The 19269-nt window shown below is 44.9% G+C and overlaps 1 protein-coding gene across 1 annotated transcript in view; it reads left to right on the top strand.

Moving 5' to 3' along the window:
* dlg5a (discs, large homolog 5a (Drosophila)) overlaps nt 1–17648 on the top strand; it is a 41565-nt gene extending 23917 nt beyond the window's left edge. The window contains 19 exon segments of the mRNA XM_042064943.1: nt 203–320; nt 2411–2445; nt 2447–2494; nt 2496–2560; nt 3486–3634; nt 4264–4353; nt 4472–4640; nt 6443–6605; nt 6851–6984; nt 7878–8042; nt 8595–8778; nt 9271–9419; nt 10130–10300; nt 10506–10702; nt 11066–11209; nt 11708–11835; nt 12122–12231; nt 14316–14425; nt 14621–17648. Coding sequence (XP_041920877.1) covers nt 203–320; nt 2411–2445; nt 2447–2494; nt 2496–2560; nt 3486–3634; nt 4264–4353; nt 4472–4640; nt 6443–6605; nt 6851–6984; nt 7878–8042; nt 8595–8778; nt 9271–9419; nt 10130–10300; nt 10506–10702; nt 11066–11209; nt 11708–11835; nt 12122–12231; nt 14316–14425; nt 14621–14724 — 2433 coding nt within the window. The 3' untranslated portion in view covers nt 14725–17648.
* The last annotated feature ends 1621 nt before the right edge of the window (nt 17649–19269 follow it).

Raw genomic sequence — 19269 nt, forward strand, 5'->3', positions numbered from 1 at the left:
TAAGGCCTGCGGAAAATATACAATATATATAATATATACGTTTGTCCTTGGTCTAATTATAGTATTTAAGGTATTATGATGCACAGAATAGTGAGTGTTCCACTTTGTGTCTGAGTTCCTGAGTGTGTGTGTGTGTGTGTGTGTGTGTGTGTGTGTGTGTGTGTGTGTGTGTGTGTGTGTGTGTGTGTGTGTGTTTCTGCAGAGCTACTCCTGTGATGATCACTCCGTGGAGGTGAGGGATATGCTCCGGTCTTCACCCAACCGGCATCGGCACAGCGTTGGCTTTGTGCCCACCGTCTACAACGGCACCCTCCCTCCCAGTGAGTCACTACAACGGCACCCTCCCTCCCAGTGAGTCAGAGAGAGGAACTCAAGCACTCCTCCCTCCATCTCTCTCTCTCTCTCTCTCTCTCTCTCTCTCTCTCTCTCTCTCTCTCTCTCTCTCTCTCTCTCTCGCGCCTTTTTACTTTGCCCATACAGTGTCCATTCAGTCAGCAGATGGCTTTGACAGCGATGTGCAGGTCAATGCTGGCAGAAAGGCCCATTTGCCTCGCCTCATTTGGTGCATTCTGAAGTGCGTCATATAGGATTTAGTGCATGTAGTGCATCGCATGCACAACTCTTCACTGCAAGCTGTTGGTTTGAACCTTCACAGATGGGACAGTTTAATTGCATTTTTGATGGTATATTCACCATATAGTGAGAGAACTTCATAAGCCATCTCCACACAACATCAAACATCGTCCAGTGCACAGCAGATATAATGGAACACCAGCAGGGTCTCTAATGATCTGGACTACCAATGTGGGCTGTTGTTTCACTAGTGTACTGTAGAACAGTGTTTCTCAAACTTTTTCAGACGAAGGACCACTTAACCAATAAAAAAATAAACGCACGGACCACCTAGGATAAAAAAAAAAGATAAGACCTACTTCAACAGTATATTAGCCTACACTATAGGCCTACTCACTGAACCACCTTGCTTATTGTGTTTGCACTTTGCTTATTGTGTCAGAGGATTCATATAAGTTAAACTGGCATATCTTACATAGACAGTGTTGCAGAACTGTTTGGATATACATACAAGTTGGTTCAATATTGCAAACAACTCCTCTATATTATGTTTTACCATGTCTGCTCGCGGACCACTTGGGATAGCTTGCGGACCACCAGTGGTCCCCGGACCACACTTTGAGAAACACTGCTGTAGAACATTAGTCAACTGAGTCCATGAAATATGCTAGTCCAGTTGACCTCCATGAACAAATTTCAGCAATTTGCCCTTCTGATAATGAATATGTGGAAAAGTATGAAATAAGAGGCAGTAGATTTACGGTCTAGATGGGCCTCTTGGTGCATGTTGAGGCTTTTAATGCATTTGAGTTGCTTCCAAACTGACCGCCCTGATGCTTTGATTGCACTCTTGTGGCACTTAACAGGCCATTAACGGTCCTAAACTAGATGGAATTCACCAAGGCTGTGAACATCATGTATGCACATTATATTGCAACATCCTACCATGATTTGGTTATGTTGCAACATTCTACCATGATTTGGTTATATTGCCATCATCCAAGTAAAAGCCCAGAAGTAAATACATCAACAGTATGCATCATATAACGTCATATTACAGTCCTGTTGTTCATTGATTTGACATTATATGTACCAGTGGTGGTCATGAATTAAAAATAAATAAAGGATGCTGTTCTCTCTCTGGTGAAGGTAACAAAAGCATGCAGATTACCTTCCCTTTGTTTATTTGTAAACAAGTAGCTTCCCTGTGGATAGTCTTTTGTGCTGCTGGAGGCTGCTTGTGTGCCTGTGTGCACACACACCGACACACAGACACACACACACTGTTTTATAAAGAAGCTCTATTTTTACCATATTTGAATATTCCTCATTTGAAAGCCTATTTTCTGAGCCTCTTGCTCATCTGTGGTTTGTAGCAGCTGCGTGTGTGGATATGTGTGTCAAACATATCAGATTATAATGACTACAGGAATGGAGTTGTAAAAGGGACTATTCATAAATGATGTGCAATTAGGTAGAGTTATTTTTGCACAAATGTAACCTCACCAGAATAAGCACATGATCTCATACATGCCATTTATTTTTGTTTGATGTAAGATATCCATATGAACTGTTTCCTGTAGTTTCATATGGATATCTGTTTGTGACTGGTACAAATGTGGAGTTCTTTTTAGTATGCCTCCAAACTGGCCCTGTGTTATATTTGCTAAAGCAGCTGCAGATGACTAAGGTGAAATGATGAAATGGCTTTTAACAGACTGAAGGAGTGCTTATGGGGCGCAGGTTGTGTTTGCAACCATCTGATGGCCTGTTGGATTGGACTGGGCCGGCTCGGGTGCCGCCTGATTTATCTGTGCGCTCTGATTTATTCCTCCAGACTCAGCACATCGCGGCTTGGCGCCCTGCCCGGCCCATAACGGCAGTCATGAGGAATCCGGTCTACACGGTGCGGAGTCACCGGGGTCCACACTAATAACTGTCCTTCAGTGGCCAGCCAAATCTGCCATCAGCAGCACTCACACCCCAGGTAGCGCCCGCCCGCCCGCCACCACCACCTCCACTGCCACCACCACTATAAATATGTCAGGAGGTGTGACGTGCACGCACTGCCCCCCCCCCCCCCCCCCCCCCCCCCCCCCCCCCCCCCCCCCCCCCCCCTCTCTCTCTCTCTCTCTCTCTCTCTCCATCTATTCATTGTGTTTTCTTTCTTTCTCTCTCTCTCTCACTCTCTCTCTTTCCATCTATTCATTGTGTTTTCTTTCTTTCTCTCTCTCTTTTTCTCTCTTTATTGTTCTCTCTTTCTCTTTCTTTTTCTCTTTCTTTCTCTCTCTCTGTGTCTCCTCTGCCACCGATTCTCTCATTTGCCCTTCTTAAAGATAACGACAGGCCGTGCTGACGTCATGCGCTGCTTTTTGCGAGGCCTTAATGGCTCATGTACGGCCTCTAACTCAATAAGCAGAGTGTGTCAGCTGGCCCCTCTTGGAGGCCAGATCACAGATAACAGAGCTGCAGTGCAAATCAACAGCACTCTGTTCCAGAGCACATTTGCACTGTTTTCGTACACACACGAACACTGAGCCGTGTCTGTGTGTGTGTGAGAGAGAGTGTGTGCGTGTGTGAGAGGGTGTGCGTGTATGAGAGAGACTGTGCAGTGCTGACTGAATGTGACCCTAACACAGAGCCTCGAGGTGTGTGTGTGTGTGTGTGTGTGTGTGTGTGTGAGAGAGAGAGAGAGAGAGAGAGAGAGAGAGTGTGTGTGTGTGTGTGTGTGAGAGAGAGAGACTGTGCAGTGCTGACTGTGACCCTAACACAGAGCCTCAAGGTGTGTGTGTGTGTGTGTGTGTGTGTGTGTGAGAATGTGTGAGAGAGAGAGAGAGAGAGAGAGAGAGCTGTGCTGTGCTGTGCTGACTGATTGTGACCCGCTGCAGTCTCACCTGTGCGCCGTCCTGCAGTCCCCAGCACCAAGGGCGGCTGAGTCTGGACCTGAGCCAGAAGCAGAGCCACGGCACTGACCTTTCCGAGTCCTCGTCCCGCAGCAGCCGTTCCTCCCACACCACCAACTCCCTGCCCTCCGCTGCCCGCCTCAGTCAGCACATACACGGTCAGCACACACACACACACACACACACACACACACACACACACACACACACACACACACACACAGGATTGTTTAGGGTGTTAGAGAGAGAAGGAGTAAGCGTTAGTGCTATGAATGTTCAAATGGAGAGTCAAGCTTGTCAAATCTCTCCTCATGTTCAGTGTACCACGTCCACTCTCAGGTCATCCATACAAACACATGCATATGAACCCTCTTGCGGTCACTGATAAAGCTGGAACTCGTTCTTCATTTCCTGAGTTCTGCTGTGAGCATAGTTCATCTCCAGTGACTGTTTTAATGCTTAAGCAGATCTATTTAAATATTCAGAATTCATAATTTTAGTTAAAAAAAAAAATCCTTTTTAGCAAACAATGTCAGACTAGGTCCAATCTGCAATGTGGTGAAGCTGTACATGCCCAGATAACCCTAGAGCTTTAGATCTTTTACAAGTAATAGATAAATAAGATTAGGTAAAATAATCATTCTCTGGAGCTGTTAGTATCTGAGTGGCTTTGATCATCTTAATCTTCAAAATGTGGTCTTGTTATTAGTGTATGCCACAGAGACAGCAAGGAAAGAGAAAAACATTGGAATATAGCAAATTAGCTTATACAATTACTGTTTTTCAGGTTCATCAAATAATGTCCAGTATCGCAATGAGAGGATAAAGATCCCATCCACACCCAGATACCCCCGCTCCATGCTGGGATCAGACCGAGGTATGTGCAGCAGTAGTGGCTAGCTTTTGGCGTCACGAGCCATTCGGTGCGTGCCACTGCCACTGTGGGATGGTGTGATTGGTGGTGCTATGAGTGAAGATGTGGTGCTCTTCCCCAGGCTCCCTGTCCCACTCGGAGTGCAGCAGTCCCAGCCTGATCACGCCGCCGCTGTCCCCCCTCAACCTGGAGACGTCGTCCTTCGCCAGCAGCCAATCGCAGGGCTCCATCTCCACGCTGCCCCGCATCTCCGTCAGTCCCGTGCCCGTGGTGGAGCGCCGCAAAGACCGGTGAGGAGAGAGGCGCCGCGCTGAGACCCCCCCCCCCCCCCCCCCGGGCGCCCACAACCCACCATTCCCCCTGGTTGCCAGGCAACGGCACCCATCTCAGCCGCTCCATTTAGACACCTCTGCGCGCTTAGGCTCAGCGGGGACAAAAACTCCCGGAGCTCTTAAAAGTGATCAGATTAGACGCAGACGCAAATTTTATCTCCCTCTGTTTTTTTCTGTCCTCTTTTAAGTGTTCATGCTTGAAATTGATTTGGGGACATTGCGCAGAGAGAGATTTTGAAGTGGGCCATGTGCGTCACTTCTCCCTCTGCAGCTTTCTCTCCAGCATCGTCTCGCTGTGCTCCCACCAAAAACTTTGTCTCTCAGTCTTTTTTACATGTTTGTTCTGCTTTTTTGTTTTTTTGTTATTTCTCAAGTCCCTGGAGTCTGTCCCACACTAAATGAAATGCTGTTCTGTCTCTCTTCCCCTCTCTTCCTCCCACCTCTCTCTCCTGAATCTTTCAGATATCTGTACCGTAACCGCTCCTTTCTGAGAATCCCTCTGGCTGCAAGGCCGAGGTTCTCTTCTCTCAGGAGCCTGAGGTTGGTTCCTGTCTGCTGTCTGCTGTCTGCTCTCTGCTGTCTGCTGTCGTACACAGATGGGGAGGGTGGCCTGGGGGTTGGGGGAGGGGTAGAGGGGGAGAAGTGCTTTGCTAGAGGTTCATTCCATACCACTGGCTTTCCAAATTCTTGATAATCAAGCAAAAAAGCGATTCTTGGTTACAATATGCAGATTTTGAGCTCTTAATTGCTTAGTCTTCATATGAAGACATGCACATTCAGCAGTAAATATACCTACTTTTAGTTGTGTCTTGAAGCTATGGAAGTCTGGAAATCACCACAAATTATTATAATTTATTTAGTGTTGTTGTAGTACTTTTCTGTTAAAATGGGAAACATGACTGTTAATCCTGCAAATGTGGTGTGGTGGATTTTCTACTTTCTCTGAGATGGGCTTATCACTTTACTCCATAACTACATTATGATTGATGGAGTTCTGTCCCACTCCTCTTATCTGCTCGTAGATTTTGCATCAACTGAAAAAAGTCATTCAGTCTGTCCAGGATGTATGGATATTAGTTGTGGATATGATGCGTATGTCAGTTATATAACTACTCACTATGTGCAGGTGGCATTTATAGTGGCTATGTCTAAAACCATCTATAAGGAAATAAAACTATGTGCCGCTAACATTGTCTTGTTTGTAGTACAAGACCCTGCAGATCTCACTTTTGTGGTTTTTGTATTGAACATGGTTATGGCTAATTTCTGCTTGTGTGTGTGTATAAATATTGGCTTTTATGGATGATCTTGACTAAGTGCCTGATGCATGTGTGTGTGCGTGTGCTTGTGTGTGTGTGTGTGTGTGTGTGTGTGTGTGTGTGTGTGTTGTTGCTGAACTCACATGTCTGAGGCTCTCTGTCCATGCACATGTGTCTGAACCTCGTCCCCTGTGTTGTGTTGAGCGCTGCTCTTAAGATGGTATAGCGCCCGTATACCTGTTGCTTTCCCTGTGTGTGTGTGTGTGTGTGTGTGTGTGTGTGTGTGTGTGTGTGTGTGTGTGAGATCAGGCGTGAACCTGAGTGGGCTGCACACCAGAGGCCTTGTCTCCATAGTGCTCAGTATGTGGCATGAGTGCGCCTGGCTTCTCTATCTCTGATGTCTGCGCTCTGTGGCCGCGATGCACAGACACTCAGTCGAGTGGTGACGGGGGTCCTGGGCAGTGCGCTCACTCACCTTGCTCTTTTTGTCCCCGCCTGAAGGCCGTACCTGGAGGAGCCGCGCAACGTCATCGTGCACAAGGGCGCCGAGCCCCTGGGCATCTCCATCGTCGGCGGCGACAATGGCGGCATCTTTGTCTCCAAGGTGACGGGAGGCAGCATCGCGCACCAGGCGGGGCTGGAGTACGGGGACCAGCTCTTGGAGGTGAGTGACAGCAGCGTGGCTGTCAGTGTGTCCACTGAGCCTGTCCACGGTGTCACCAGACACGGACACTTTAACCCTATAGCCTCTGGGGACAATGGGCAGGTCAACTGTCTGGTGCTCCATTTCAACCATGCAGCGATGTAAACACCCTCTGTTAACAAACCCGCTTGACTGACCAAGTGAAAGGTGTGGTCTGTTGAGTGATTAACTTTAATGTCCTCCTCCTCCTCCTCCTCCCCCTGCAGTATAACGGCATTAACCTGCGCAATGCCACGGAGCAGCAGGCTCGTCTCATCATCGGCCAGCAGTGCGACACCATCACCATCATGGCCCAGTACAACCCACACATGCACCAGCTGGGCAACCACTCCCGCTCCAGGTGCCGCATGCTCAAACCCTTATGTTTTAGGACGCCTTTGATGTCCAGGGCCCTGTAACTCGAAAATCAAACGTAAATGTACAGTACGTATACGCATGGCTTACAACCTTGTAAATCATAGCGATCCGGGTGTAACTGAAACTTGTCGAAAGTCGCACGTTAGATGCACGGAACTTAAACTGTAACTCGAAAGATAAACAATGGAAATGTTGTGATAACTAGGGAATCAGCGTCCGTTTCCCCCTGACAACGATGTTTGAATTTGGCTAACATTGTCTCTTCAGCTGCTCTGAACGCAACAAGAAAGCCTAAATTTACGGCTGAGGATAATGAAATTATCAAGCTGACGAACACAATGATACATTCTAGAAAGAACATTTGGGATGCGAAAACAGTAAAAGTAAACACTTTAAATAGCTGGGCGATGAGGAGCACGCAAGACACGACAATCAATGGCAGGAAACAAATTCTTGCTAAAATAACAGAGATGTAGATAATGCAAGACGAGGGCTGGCATGAGTGCAAGCGACAGTCATGGGTAGGCTATCCTAGGCTGTTCACTTACGTGTGGTCTGAGGCAGTCTTAATTTTTGTCTTAAGTTACGTTACATGTAGACTTGCGAAGCATTTGAGTTACACGCACATCTTTTTACAATAGACTTACTTTATGCGTAAGGTCTACGAGCAGCTAACGTGTGCTTCGAGTTACAGGGCCCAGGACCTATATGTTTGGTAAAATGTAACAAATATATGAAGTAGAGAGAGATTGGTATAAACACAACAACCCACAGCTCTTTCAAGCTGTTACACAGAGAAAGAAGGTACAAGTCCTGTTGTCTGTACCAGCCCGGTGTGTTCTGTCCAGTACTAAAGCTGCTTTGCGTTGACCACAGCTCTCGGCTGGAGCCCATCAGCACGCAGCAGACGCCGCAGGGCAGCGGAGCCACCACGCCGGACAACCACTCCGCCATCGACACCCTGAGCGAGCAGGACGAGGGCACGCTCACCCCCTCCTCCAAACAGACCACCCCCACCACCAGCCCCCACAGCTTCATCAGGTAACCTCTCCGCTCACACACGCTCGCTCACACACGCTCACACACACGCGCTCACACACACGCTCTCACACACACACACACACACACACACACACACACACGCTCACTTTAATCAACACCCAGACAGGTCCTCCTTTGCCTGCAGCCCCTCTTGATTTGTGCTGTGTGCCAAAGGGGTTTTTTGTACAATGACTCTATAATAAGAGATTGATTTTGTCTCTGGCCTAGCCTGGGTGTTCCCATGCTGCCTTGCGCGCGATTTGATTCACGCTGCTAAGGCAGCCTGGAGACCATGGAGCAAATTTTCGCCTGAGATAGGGGACCAATCACACAACAAGGGGGAAAGCAAGACAATGATGAGCTATGCACAGACGCATTTGATAGACATCGTGGCACCCAATTAACGGATCTGGTCATCAATTAACGTTTGGTTCCCAGACCACGTCTCATTGAGAAGTGGTGGCGCTAGCCAGGCTATCTCTGGCCACTGCCTAAAGACGCAGTAAATCAATTGTTTTTTGACATGTGTTATTGCCGCCCCCCCTCCCACAGGATGTCATCGGAAGTTTCCAGAAAGATCCCGGAGCCACGGCAGGTGACAGTGAAGAGGGGTCAGGGGGAGCTGGGGGTGCAGATCCGCGGGGGCAACCTGAGGGGCATCTTTGTGGACGGGCTGGAGGATGACAGCCCTGCACAGGGGCCAGATGGACTGACGCCTGGAGACATGATTCTAGAGGTACACACACACACACACACACACACACACACACAAAGTAATCACTCTCGGGCTTTGTTCTGCCCTGCCATCCTCAAGCCAAAGCCACTTTTCTTCCTGGCCTATTGTTCCTTATTGATTGCCCCTCTCCTCATCTCTCCCCACCATTGTACACAAGCAATCTATTTGGGGTGCAGGGAAAACTTGTTACATCCAATTCCTGGCAGGCCTCCGCTTAGCGTTCCTGCCAAAGAGCAGGCTCCGAGTGAGGCGTAGCCCTGGCTCTCTGGCTCTCAGGGAGCCCACATAAATGTCATTTCATCTCAGTGCAGATTCCATTTCTCTCAAGTGGAAATCAATCAGGGGACATTTAATCCACAAAGGAAGCCATAAGTGGCCATTTTCACTCCATCTTTTTTTTTTTTTTGCGTTCTCCGGAATATATGTGTGTAGTGGTGGCTCATTGGAAAAAGGCACGCTGTGAGTAGCTACTGTGTCTGTGTCCCTATGCAGTACTGTTCTGTGCACATGAAGAATAAGACTGCAGAGGAGGCCTACCTGGAGATGCTGAAGCCAGCAGAGAGTGTTTCCTTCAAAGTCCAGCGGCGACTGGATGAGTTCAACGCACTAAAAGACACTCCTGGAGATGGATTCTATATCAGGTACAAGAGCGACTCATGCTCCAGGCAGCCTTGTTATGACTAATCCCCCTTAAGCAAACTCTGTTGTTTGTGAGCACAAAGGACTGAACAGCTACATATAGACATAGGTCTGTGTGTGTGTGTGTGTTTGCTTGCTTCACGCTCATGTGAATCTGCTTAAATCTCTGCAGTTATGCCAGTGTGGGGAGATAACCCACAGTTAAGATTGTATCTCTATTAGTATGGTCTTTCTGCAGGAGGAGTCTTTAGAGCCCTGTGTGTTATTGTAGCCTGCTCTCCGTGTTCTGCAGGAGGAGTCTTTAGAGCCCTGTGTGTTATTGTAGCCTCCTCTCCGTGTTCTGCAGGAGGAGTCTTTAGAGCCCTGTGTGTTCTTGTAGCCTGCTCTTTGTGTTCTGTTCTGTGTTCGGAGTAAAACACAGCTAAAGCTGACTGTGTGACACTGGGGAGAAGGATGTGAAATAGTGGAACTTTTGTTGCTCCAAAATAGCCGTGTTTGTTTTTGCAAAGGAGCCTCCTGTCTGGCCAGCTGTCGCGGTGGCGTTCTCCTCCTATGTGTTGGCTCATGATGTCAGCGGCAGTAAATGCACCGCTGCCAATCCGCCTGTCATGAGCGCAGACGGCATGCTTAAGCATGAAGGATCAGGTTCTCTCGCTCCTTCCCTCTGCCATTCATCCCTCTGTTTCTCTCGTTTGTCATCCTCCTCTCTCAGAGCACTTTATGACCGGACGGCGGAGTCGGAGCTGGACCTCACTTTTAAAAAGGATGACATCCTTTACGTGGATGACACACTACCAAAGGGCAGCTTTGGCACCTGGATGGCCTGGCAACTTGATGAGAATGCACAAACCATGCAAAGGGGCCAGATTCCCAGTAAATACATGTGAGTGATCTATACAGTCAGTCACAAGTACCCTAGTCATGTACAGACATGCAAACACAAATACTCATAAGAACATTTACTGTAGTCCGGAAATATAAAGTATTACAGTTATGTGATTGATTCGTGCGTGTTTGCCTGTTTGCCTGTTTGCGTGTTTGCGTGCGTGTGTGTGCGCGCGCGCGTGTGTGTGTGTGTGTGTGTGTAGGATGGATCAGGAATTCTACCGCAGACACAGCATGACTGACGTGAAGGATGAGAACGGCTCGAGTAAAACCCTTTCGGCGGCGGCCAGACGCTCCTTCTTCCGCCGAAAGCAGAAGCACAAGCGCAGCAGCTCCAAAGAGGGCAAAGAGCTGGTGGCCCTGGACGCCATCAGCACCGACTCCATCCCATTCCTGGACGGTGAGCACACCTCTTACAGCTGCCTGCAGACTTCCCATGTGCATCTGAACAGAAAAAAAAAAAAAAACCTCTTGAAAGAAAACGGCTAGACTTTTTTGGGAAATTAGATTTGGGTTAAAGCCAAGAATGACCTCGGCCTGGTTTTGTTGCAAACTTAGACATATGACAAAAAAACTTTTTTTTTTTTTTTTTATCAAGACTCAGGTGCTATTCTAGGCCCAGCTCAATACCCCCCCCCCCCCCCCCCCCCCAAACAATTCTCCTGCTCTTCCCTCGCCAAAGGGAAAGTGCTAGAGGCTCCCAAGGCTCCCAGAGCCGTGTCGTGACTCTGTCGTGTTGTTTGTGTTGTTTGTGTTCCTGCAGACTACGTGAGTCTGGCCTACCAGCGGGTGCAGAAGGTGGAGTGCACCTCTCCCCGGTCGGTGCTCATCCTGGGGCCACTGGTGGACCCCGTCAAGGACATGCTGGTCAAAGAGTCTCCGGGGAAATTCTGCAGATGCGTGCTTGGTGAGTGTTGCCCGGGCAACTCCCCTTCAACTCGCACTTGGTGAGAAGTGCCGGGTTGCAGGTTGACCTCATGCAGTCTGTAGAAGCCGTGGGCACAGACCTCTCTCCCAGTAATCTGTGTTGTGCAGTTTTAATTTGGGCTCTGGTCAGTGTAACATCTAATTATATTTCACCCTTATTGTAATTAAATTCTTTTAAGTGTGAGGCCAAATTTAGTTGTAATGTCATTTTTAGAATGCTTGTGATGTATATGATCGTATGCTTCAACAAATCAGTTTGGTCTAAGAGTGGTTGATTATTCTACCATAGGAATGTATTGGGGGACCATTGAAGTGCATGGACATAATTCACTTTCCCTCACTGTCCTGGCTCTTGATCCTGTTCAATTTGCCCATAGTGCTGTGGCACTGTAATCCCTGTCTCCTCCATGCTATTTGCCCCCATGAAGCCATGCGGCAGTATTTCACTCTACTGGTTCTGTCTCTTCCAACACTGCAGAGGTGATGAAGGCTTCTCAACAAGCGATCGAACGCGGGGTCAAAGACTGCCTGTTCATTGACTACAAGCGTCGCAGTGGCCACTTTGATGTGACAACGGTTGCTTCCATTAAGGAAATCACAGAGAAGGTATTCTGTGATGTTCTTGCACTGTGCCTTTTCACCCAAATACTTCCCAAAGTGCTTGATTGGTCTGAACTGTTCAATAGTATTAAAACCAAATGGTGTGTCTACAGTCATTCAAAATACTAATGGAATCTCTCTAAAAACTGACCATCGCCAGTTTGTCTGTTGACCCTTTGTGGCACTGAGGTGCATTGGAGCCATATTTCTGTGTTGTTTTTCTGTACGGTATGCTGGTCCCCATTGGTCATGGAAGTGGAGCTTGAGTTGTCTTGTCATTTCTCTCTCATAGGACTCTCACTGTCTGCTTGACATTGCACCACACGCCATTGAGCGGCTTCACAGCGTTCACATATACCCAATCGTCATTTTCATTCGCTACAAAAACGCAAAGCAGATAAAGTAAGTGACCGGTCACATCTCTCCTCTCATTACTTTTTTCTGAAGTGTCTCTCTCTCTCTCTCTCTCTCTCTCTCTTCTGTCTCTCTTTCTTTCCCCCCTCCTCCTCCTCCTCCTCCTCCTCCTCCTCTTCTGTCTCATTTTCATGACTAGCAGCTTTGCAGAGCTGAAGCACTAATGGATCAGGGAGAGACTTTCTTTTCTCCTTTTTTTTCCCCCACCTCTCTCTGCAACCCTTTCCCCTTGTTGCTAAAGGACTCATTTCTCCACAGCTTGTGTAGACCAGTCCAATAAATCACATTTGATATCAGGGGTGCCTTTCAGGCAAAGCTTCCCACCCAGAAGTTGATTTGAAAGCTCTGCAGCTTAGTGGCGTTCAAGCCGCTGCGTATGGTCCTGGCCTTGCTTTAAAACAAAGATTCTAGAGCGGAGCTCTGTTCTAGAATCTTTGCTTTAAAAGACCTCCAGAGTGAAAGAACCCTCTCCTGTCCTTTAAGATTCTCTGTAGAACAACTTAAAAACCCGATGCCCAAATGAATAAAAACTTGCACCATGTGACCAGACAACTGTGCAAATCCTGATTTGAGAAACTACATTATTCCCTCACCCTTTTCCCTAGTGGACAAATTCTATCCAGACCCACAGTGTGTACCAGATGGGAAATACTAATCAGCTGATGAATTCTCTCTTATTTGTTATTGGTGTAATTATAAAGCAAAAGCATGAAAGACAGAATAGGTTTCTTGCCATCAATGACAGGTCCACATACAATTTCTCTTTTCACACTCGGTATAGAGATCAGTATATTACATGTACATTTGTTTTCAGTTGTATGTGCATTTCATCCAGAGCCAAAAGGCTTCTCTGGAAGCAAGCTCTGGCTTTACTTCAGTTCAGTTTACCAGTTCCAGATATAGCATGCATATAGATTCAGGTTATCTTCTTGGCTTCGAATGTCCGTTGGTTGCAGTGAACCATATTGCAAATCCCCACTTTCACAGCCGATGAGCAAATTGGACCAGTTTAGTTTCCTCCACAGTCAGGCTGCGAGACCAGCTTTCCCAAAGACCCTTAGGATTTGCTGAGGTTTATGTAAATGACGTCTCCCGCCGGAAATCTCCAGGAGGGCTCCCACTCACCTCGGCAGTGAGTGTTAACGCAGAGCCCCGCTCCTGTGATTGGGCCGCTGTGGGTACGCGGTGGTGTGCAGGAGCAGGGTGCTGCCTCTGGGTGCTGTGCGCTCAAGTGCAGGGGAAATGGGGCACAGACTGTTCTCCAGCAGTGCATATGGCACACCACGGCAGAAGCAGCCACATGCCAGCAGTCCCCCTGGGCTATAGGACACTCCAGTGCATCGGGCATCTTTACTGTGAAGCCACAATGGCCTCAGAATATAGGACTGACCTTGACGTTATTACTGAAATAGAAAAGGGAAAGTAGCTGTCCAGTAGGAGCTGGCGATGCTGAATCTAGCATGTCTTGTTTTCAGAAGGGGGTATACAGGGGGCCTCCCCCCTACTGGGCTATCCCAACTAGTCTGTCTCTCTTTCTCTATCTTGCTCTCTCATCTCTCTCTCTCTCTCTCTCTCTCTCTCTCTCTCTCTCTCTCTCTCTCTCTCTCTCTCTCTCTCTCTCTCTCTCTCTCTCTCTCTCTCAGTTTCCACTTCTCTCTGCTACCCACACACTTATATAATCCCAAACAGCTGGACATGGCTCCATTGTACAACTAGAGTTTTTTTTGTGTGCATTTGAGGTCATTTGCTTAGTGTTGCTTCTCTAGTCATATCTTCTGTCCTCTTCAATACAGATCTTATTACACAATTAAATGATACACTCTCTTGTTTATGCCATTTAAAATTCAAATGAGACTTCTATGGACCCTTTCAAGAGAGTTCCATTATCAGCATCATAGTTGGCCCCACAAGACTTCCTTTTTAACATTCCATATGTTATCTTAATGCAGAGGAAGTAGATTGGGGCCCAAATAGAACGTTCAAGCATTGTTTTTGTTTTTATTGTTGAAAGGGTCTATAATGCATGTATAGAGAACAGCAGCTTCACAGTGCTTTTAATGTGCTCTCTGTAGGGAACAGAAGGATCCAGTGTATCTGCGGGATAAAGTCTCTCAAAAACATTCCAAGGAGCAATTTGAAGTCGCACAGAAGATTGAGCAGGAGTATAGCAAGTTCTTTACAGGTTGGATTATTATTATTATTATTATTATTATTATTATTATTATTATTGTGATGATGATTATGATTTAGAGCTTTTGTATCATTTAGTGACCTGAGTAGCTCAATTCTAGTTAAGGTACCTGTTTTAGACTCATGTTGTCTCCTCTATTCTTCTTCCTGTCTCATGTTGTCTCTTCTATCCTTCTTCCTGTCTCAGGTATTGTCCAAGGTGGCACTTTGCCCTACATTTGCACTCAGATCACAACTATAGTTGATCAGGAACAGAGCAAAGTTCTGTGGACTCCTCTTGGCCCCACATAGAGGTCCGGGAAAGTCCTGGAGGCTCACTGCCTTTCATCTGTGGTCACACACACATGCACCTGCACACACACACACACACACTCGCATACCGTCTGCAATCCACACATGTGCACAGACTCTTAAAACAGATGTACATTCTAAAAAAGGTACACTACATCCAACACTACAGCTATAGCGTTTATTTTTCCTACTTTGTCATGTTGATAGTAGCTGTCCCAGAGGTTCTTGTTGTTGTGTGTGGGGAAACAGGATTATAGCACTGAAGTTTATGTTTTGTGTTCATTTTGGTCTTCCTGAGGGATATCTGATGTTTGGTAATGCTGCATTGAAGACACACGTTTACAGAAAAAAAAAAAGTCAGTGAATTGTTATTTAATGTTTGCTTGAATGTGTCCTTTTTCCTCTGTACTCCCCTAATGGAAGTCTTTGCTAACCCAGTGTCAGTCCGGCTCACACAGCCGTTGTTCTTAATGGCATGCAAGTGGCTTTTCTCTCATCACACACCACTTAGGTGACTGGCATCCATGAAGTGTAAGAAGAAAATAACCTAAAGAGGTTAGTAGTGCGTAGTAACTGCTGTTGTGGGGCAGAAAGTTGAATCTGAAATGGGTATTGAGATGAAGAATGGAGTGAGCGTTGTTGCGAGCCAAACGGAAGTGCCTTAGGAGATCTCCTGAGCGTATGACAATGGCGTGTTTGCGAGGGGCGGCCTCTCTGGCCTCTTCAGAATGCACTCCAGGGCTAGACAGACCACTGTGTTTTCAAACAATCTCTTGGAACCACCACAAATCACATCTTTAAAAGAATATGTCATAGTCATGCATACTGAAGTACAAACTCACATGTACTTTCCTCAGCTAAATACATGAATATATAGTATGTGTTTTTTTTGTGTGTAGGCCACAGGCCTAGCTACATGAAGCGGTCGAACATGTCTTAGGTGATTTGAAGCCTTTTTCATCATTCATTTTGTCTACCTGTTTGTGGTTGTCAGTCACTTTTATGTGTTGCCCATTTCAAATCCTAATCGAGAGAAAAAAAGGTGCAGGGTAAATAAGTGATTTTCTTAAATCTGTTGCAATGTTAGTGAAATTTCATTGTTATTTAATTTTTTATTGAAGAGGCACACTAATTCCCCCTCTCCCTGTCATGTCCCGCAACCCTTTCCCCTGCGTTGTAAGGCTGTGCCAAATCCTCTATGTATTGTCTCCTGTTTGTTTGTTTGTTTGTGTATTTGTTTTTGTTGGTTTTGCACCTGCAAAAAGACCCCAATCTAGCAATTTGGTAGGTTTCCAGTAGACCGTTTAATAGGTACCTTCATTTTATGGTAAAACGAATATTTGTTTGAGTGTATCACACATCCAGTATGTTCCTTGCATTTCATCAATGGCCTTTATTCTGAAATTAAATAGCTAAAACATGTTCCTCATAGGCCTATATATTTTCATTTGAAAAAAAGGGATATCTTCTTGCACAGTTCTCAGTAGGGAAAACCTATGTTCCAGAAATTGAGATGTTGACTATTGTGTTTAAATTAGGCATTTTTTTCAAGTAAAATTAATGTCTATTTTTCTTAATAGATAGTATTTGGTTCAAAAGAGGGATGCATCATGGTCTGGTGGTATTTTTATAGAGGATGGCTAGAAGACCGGTACTGTTGTGATTGGGATTGTCTTTTATTAAAAAAAAAGAATGTGATTTGTATGAAATGTCGCGGCATTAACAAAAGAATAAAAGTCATTTTCTGTATCACATAATGTTATCTGATGTGTCAAGCTAATATATCATAACTCCAATAGTAGGCCCATTGTAGCTCGGAGAAACATTAACAGGTTTTTCCATACAGTAATGGTGAGATGCTGCAGAATCAGTGATGCACTGCAGTTTATGAAGTGTATTTAGTTGTATAATCTTATTTGCCAAGTATATGTGCATTACAGATTATAACTATATATATATATATATATATATATATATATATATATATATATATATATATATAATAATATATATATAGATATATAAAATATATAGATAGTTATATACAGATATACAATGCATGTTGCCCATTTTTACCATCATTAATGAAGATGTCCATGGTAAAGATTATCTACATCATATCAGATCAAATGAGTAAGATGCTTAGATGCACTCTGGGACCTCATTGTCAAGACACTGCTTGTCATGAGGGAAATCGTGATGGTGTTCTGTCAAAAGTTAGTTTTAATAACCAATATTTGAAAATGGAATTCTACACAAAGGGCTTAGATTTTATTTTTTATATCACTGATGTTCACTAAAGGCTTCATATAGAAATTATTCTGTAAGTTGCCATGTTCAAGCTTTGGATGGAAACACTGTTTATTTTTGTCTCTTAACTTAGTCGAACAAGTTGTGTTTACTTGCTTGTTCCCTTTTTGCCTGGCTTTCTTGTCAGGTTAATTGACAAGGAAATAAGCCACTCTGAATTCCTGGTGTAGTGCTGTCTTTCAGAAATATGTTTGAAAAGTGTATTTTAATTGTGCAACAAAATATTTACTGATACAAGTGCTTTAAGGCATTTGTATACTTTGTCACTAGACATAAAAAATGCAACAAAGTAACACATGACTACATATAGATTGGTTTAGCTGAATTAAAATATAGGCATCCTTTGCTTTGTGTTATTTCTAAAAAAAATATAAGATTTTTTTTTCTTTTAGACAATCCTGCCCCCTCACCAAAAATATGTTTATGTTGCAGCCTGCAGACCTTGATACAGTACTGTTACTTGTCTAGTGCCCCCCTTGTTTTGCAATGAATAAAGGGATTGAAACATGATTCAGTCAGTGTTCATCTTAACTGTCTCATTTTCTCTTTCTGTAAGGAGTCTATTGACACAGTGTAACTATACGTTTAATAAATGTCTTGTTATATTGAATAAATACCCCACGGGGTAGGCTACATTGATGATTCTTTACAACTTAATTTGCTTTTTCCAAGTAACTTTAAGAAGTTCTCATGGAGATTTGTGTGTGAATATTTTTGGCGTTAAAAACAACAAAAAAATTGATACCTATCAGGAGATCTGGAAGAGTTGGCTTACCTATTTTAATTAGTGTGCTAGGTTGACATCATATGAATGTGGCTGAAATATGAGTGTGTGTCTGTTTTGCTGACATGTTCATTTGGAGCTGATCATCTCTGTGTTCCTTATTATACACAGACTGACCGTTAAGGACTCAAGAAAGAAATTTGGCTTTAAAAACAAACAGCTCTGTTGTGCTGTCTGTCAAATCCTTGACTTGTGTCAGTTCAGGTAGATGAACAGGAGGGCCATGAAGTGTAATCAATCAGTCGGCTTTGCAGCACATATACAGCTTAGCTGACCAGCATGGACCAGAGGTAAGAGTAGGCATGCCGTCTAGTTAAAGTATGATTATACTGTCCACCCATGTGTAAGTCCACTAATGTTTTTTTTAGTTTTTTTTTTAATGTAAGGTTGGCAATTTATTTCAGATGTTAGTGTGGGCTGCAATGCTTTGCCTGAGTCTGAGCATGTATCTCGTCTTGTTATAATGAGACCTGCATAGAGTAGTGCCATGCAGAGGGGAAGGGCCTGTGGCCCTCTCCTGTGAACAGCAACATGAGCACAGAGTGAAGCTCAGTTTGAAACCTATCATGGGGCAGCACTATTGGGACAAAGAAAAAAGGACAATAGAGAAATTAAATATTCATTTTGAGAGGGTAGATAACATACCATATGTTTTGATATTGTTCCTAAATTATCTGAAAGTAATTTGTCTTCTATAACTGCAGGTTGGTAAACGTTCAACGTTCATCAACGTGCATCGGACATGTAAAATGAGCAAATACACAAGCCTGATTATTGTACTTGATAGATCCTTTGTAGGAACAATCTCTAATGAATGTTTTAAGGCTTAGTTAGGGAGAAGAATATGAAATCACATGCTTAGAGATCCACAGCCACAGATGCTGTTCTACAGGAATAAAATGAAAGAATTTCCATTTTGCTACAGCAGCAGAAACGTGTTGCCCTAGGATACCTAAATATAAATTGTTCTCTGCAGAGTTAAGCACAGATATTTGGCTAAAGATGGTTAGCTATCGGTATTACTGTAACTGATAAAGAAAAGGTTCCATTTCACAGTTTCATTGGGGAAAACAGTTATTTTTGGGTAAAGGGTGAAGTGTGAACATGAATCTTGAGTGTCTGATAAGGAAATTAGTCATATCATGGTTTTACTTCTTTAATAGGCTGGAAATTCAATTTCATTGAATGCAATACTTGCCACTTGGCCTGAGACCTCTAGTCCAGTGTAGACTTCCACTTCCACCCATCCTGTTGCAAGCACTGCATATGGCCCAATAGGCTACAACATGTCCTCCAAGTCCCCTTATGCTTGTTTTAGAAAGGGTTAGAGTCTTCCGCCACAGTATCTGTTTCAAGACAGCTGCTGACAACTCATCTGAACTTGAGAAGATGCGAGGCTGACTATTGGTCATCTTTGTTGGGTGGGTAAGCCTGGCCTTTCTCAGCTTAAG

The sequence above is a fragment of the Alosa sapidissima genome, chromosome 16 (genome assembly GCF_018492685.1).
Source record: "Alosa sapidissima isolate fAloSap1 chromosome 16, fAloSap1.pri, whole genome shotgun sequence".
NCBI classification, from domain to species: domain Eukaryota; kingdom Metazoa; phylum Chordata; class Actinopteri; order Clupeiformes; family Clupeidae; genus Alosa; species Alosa sapidissima.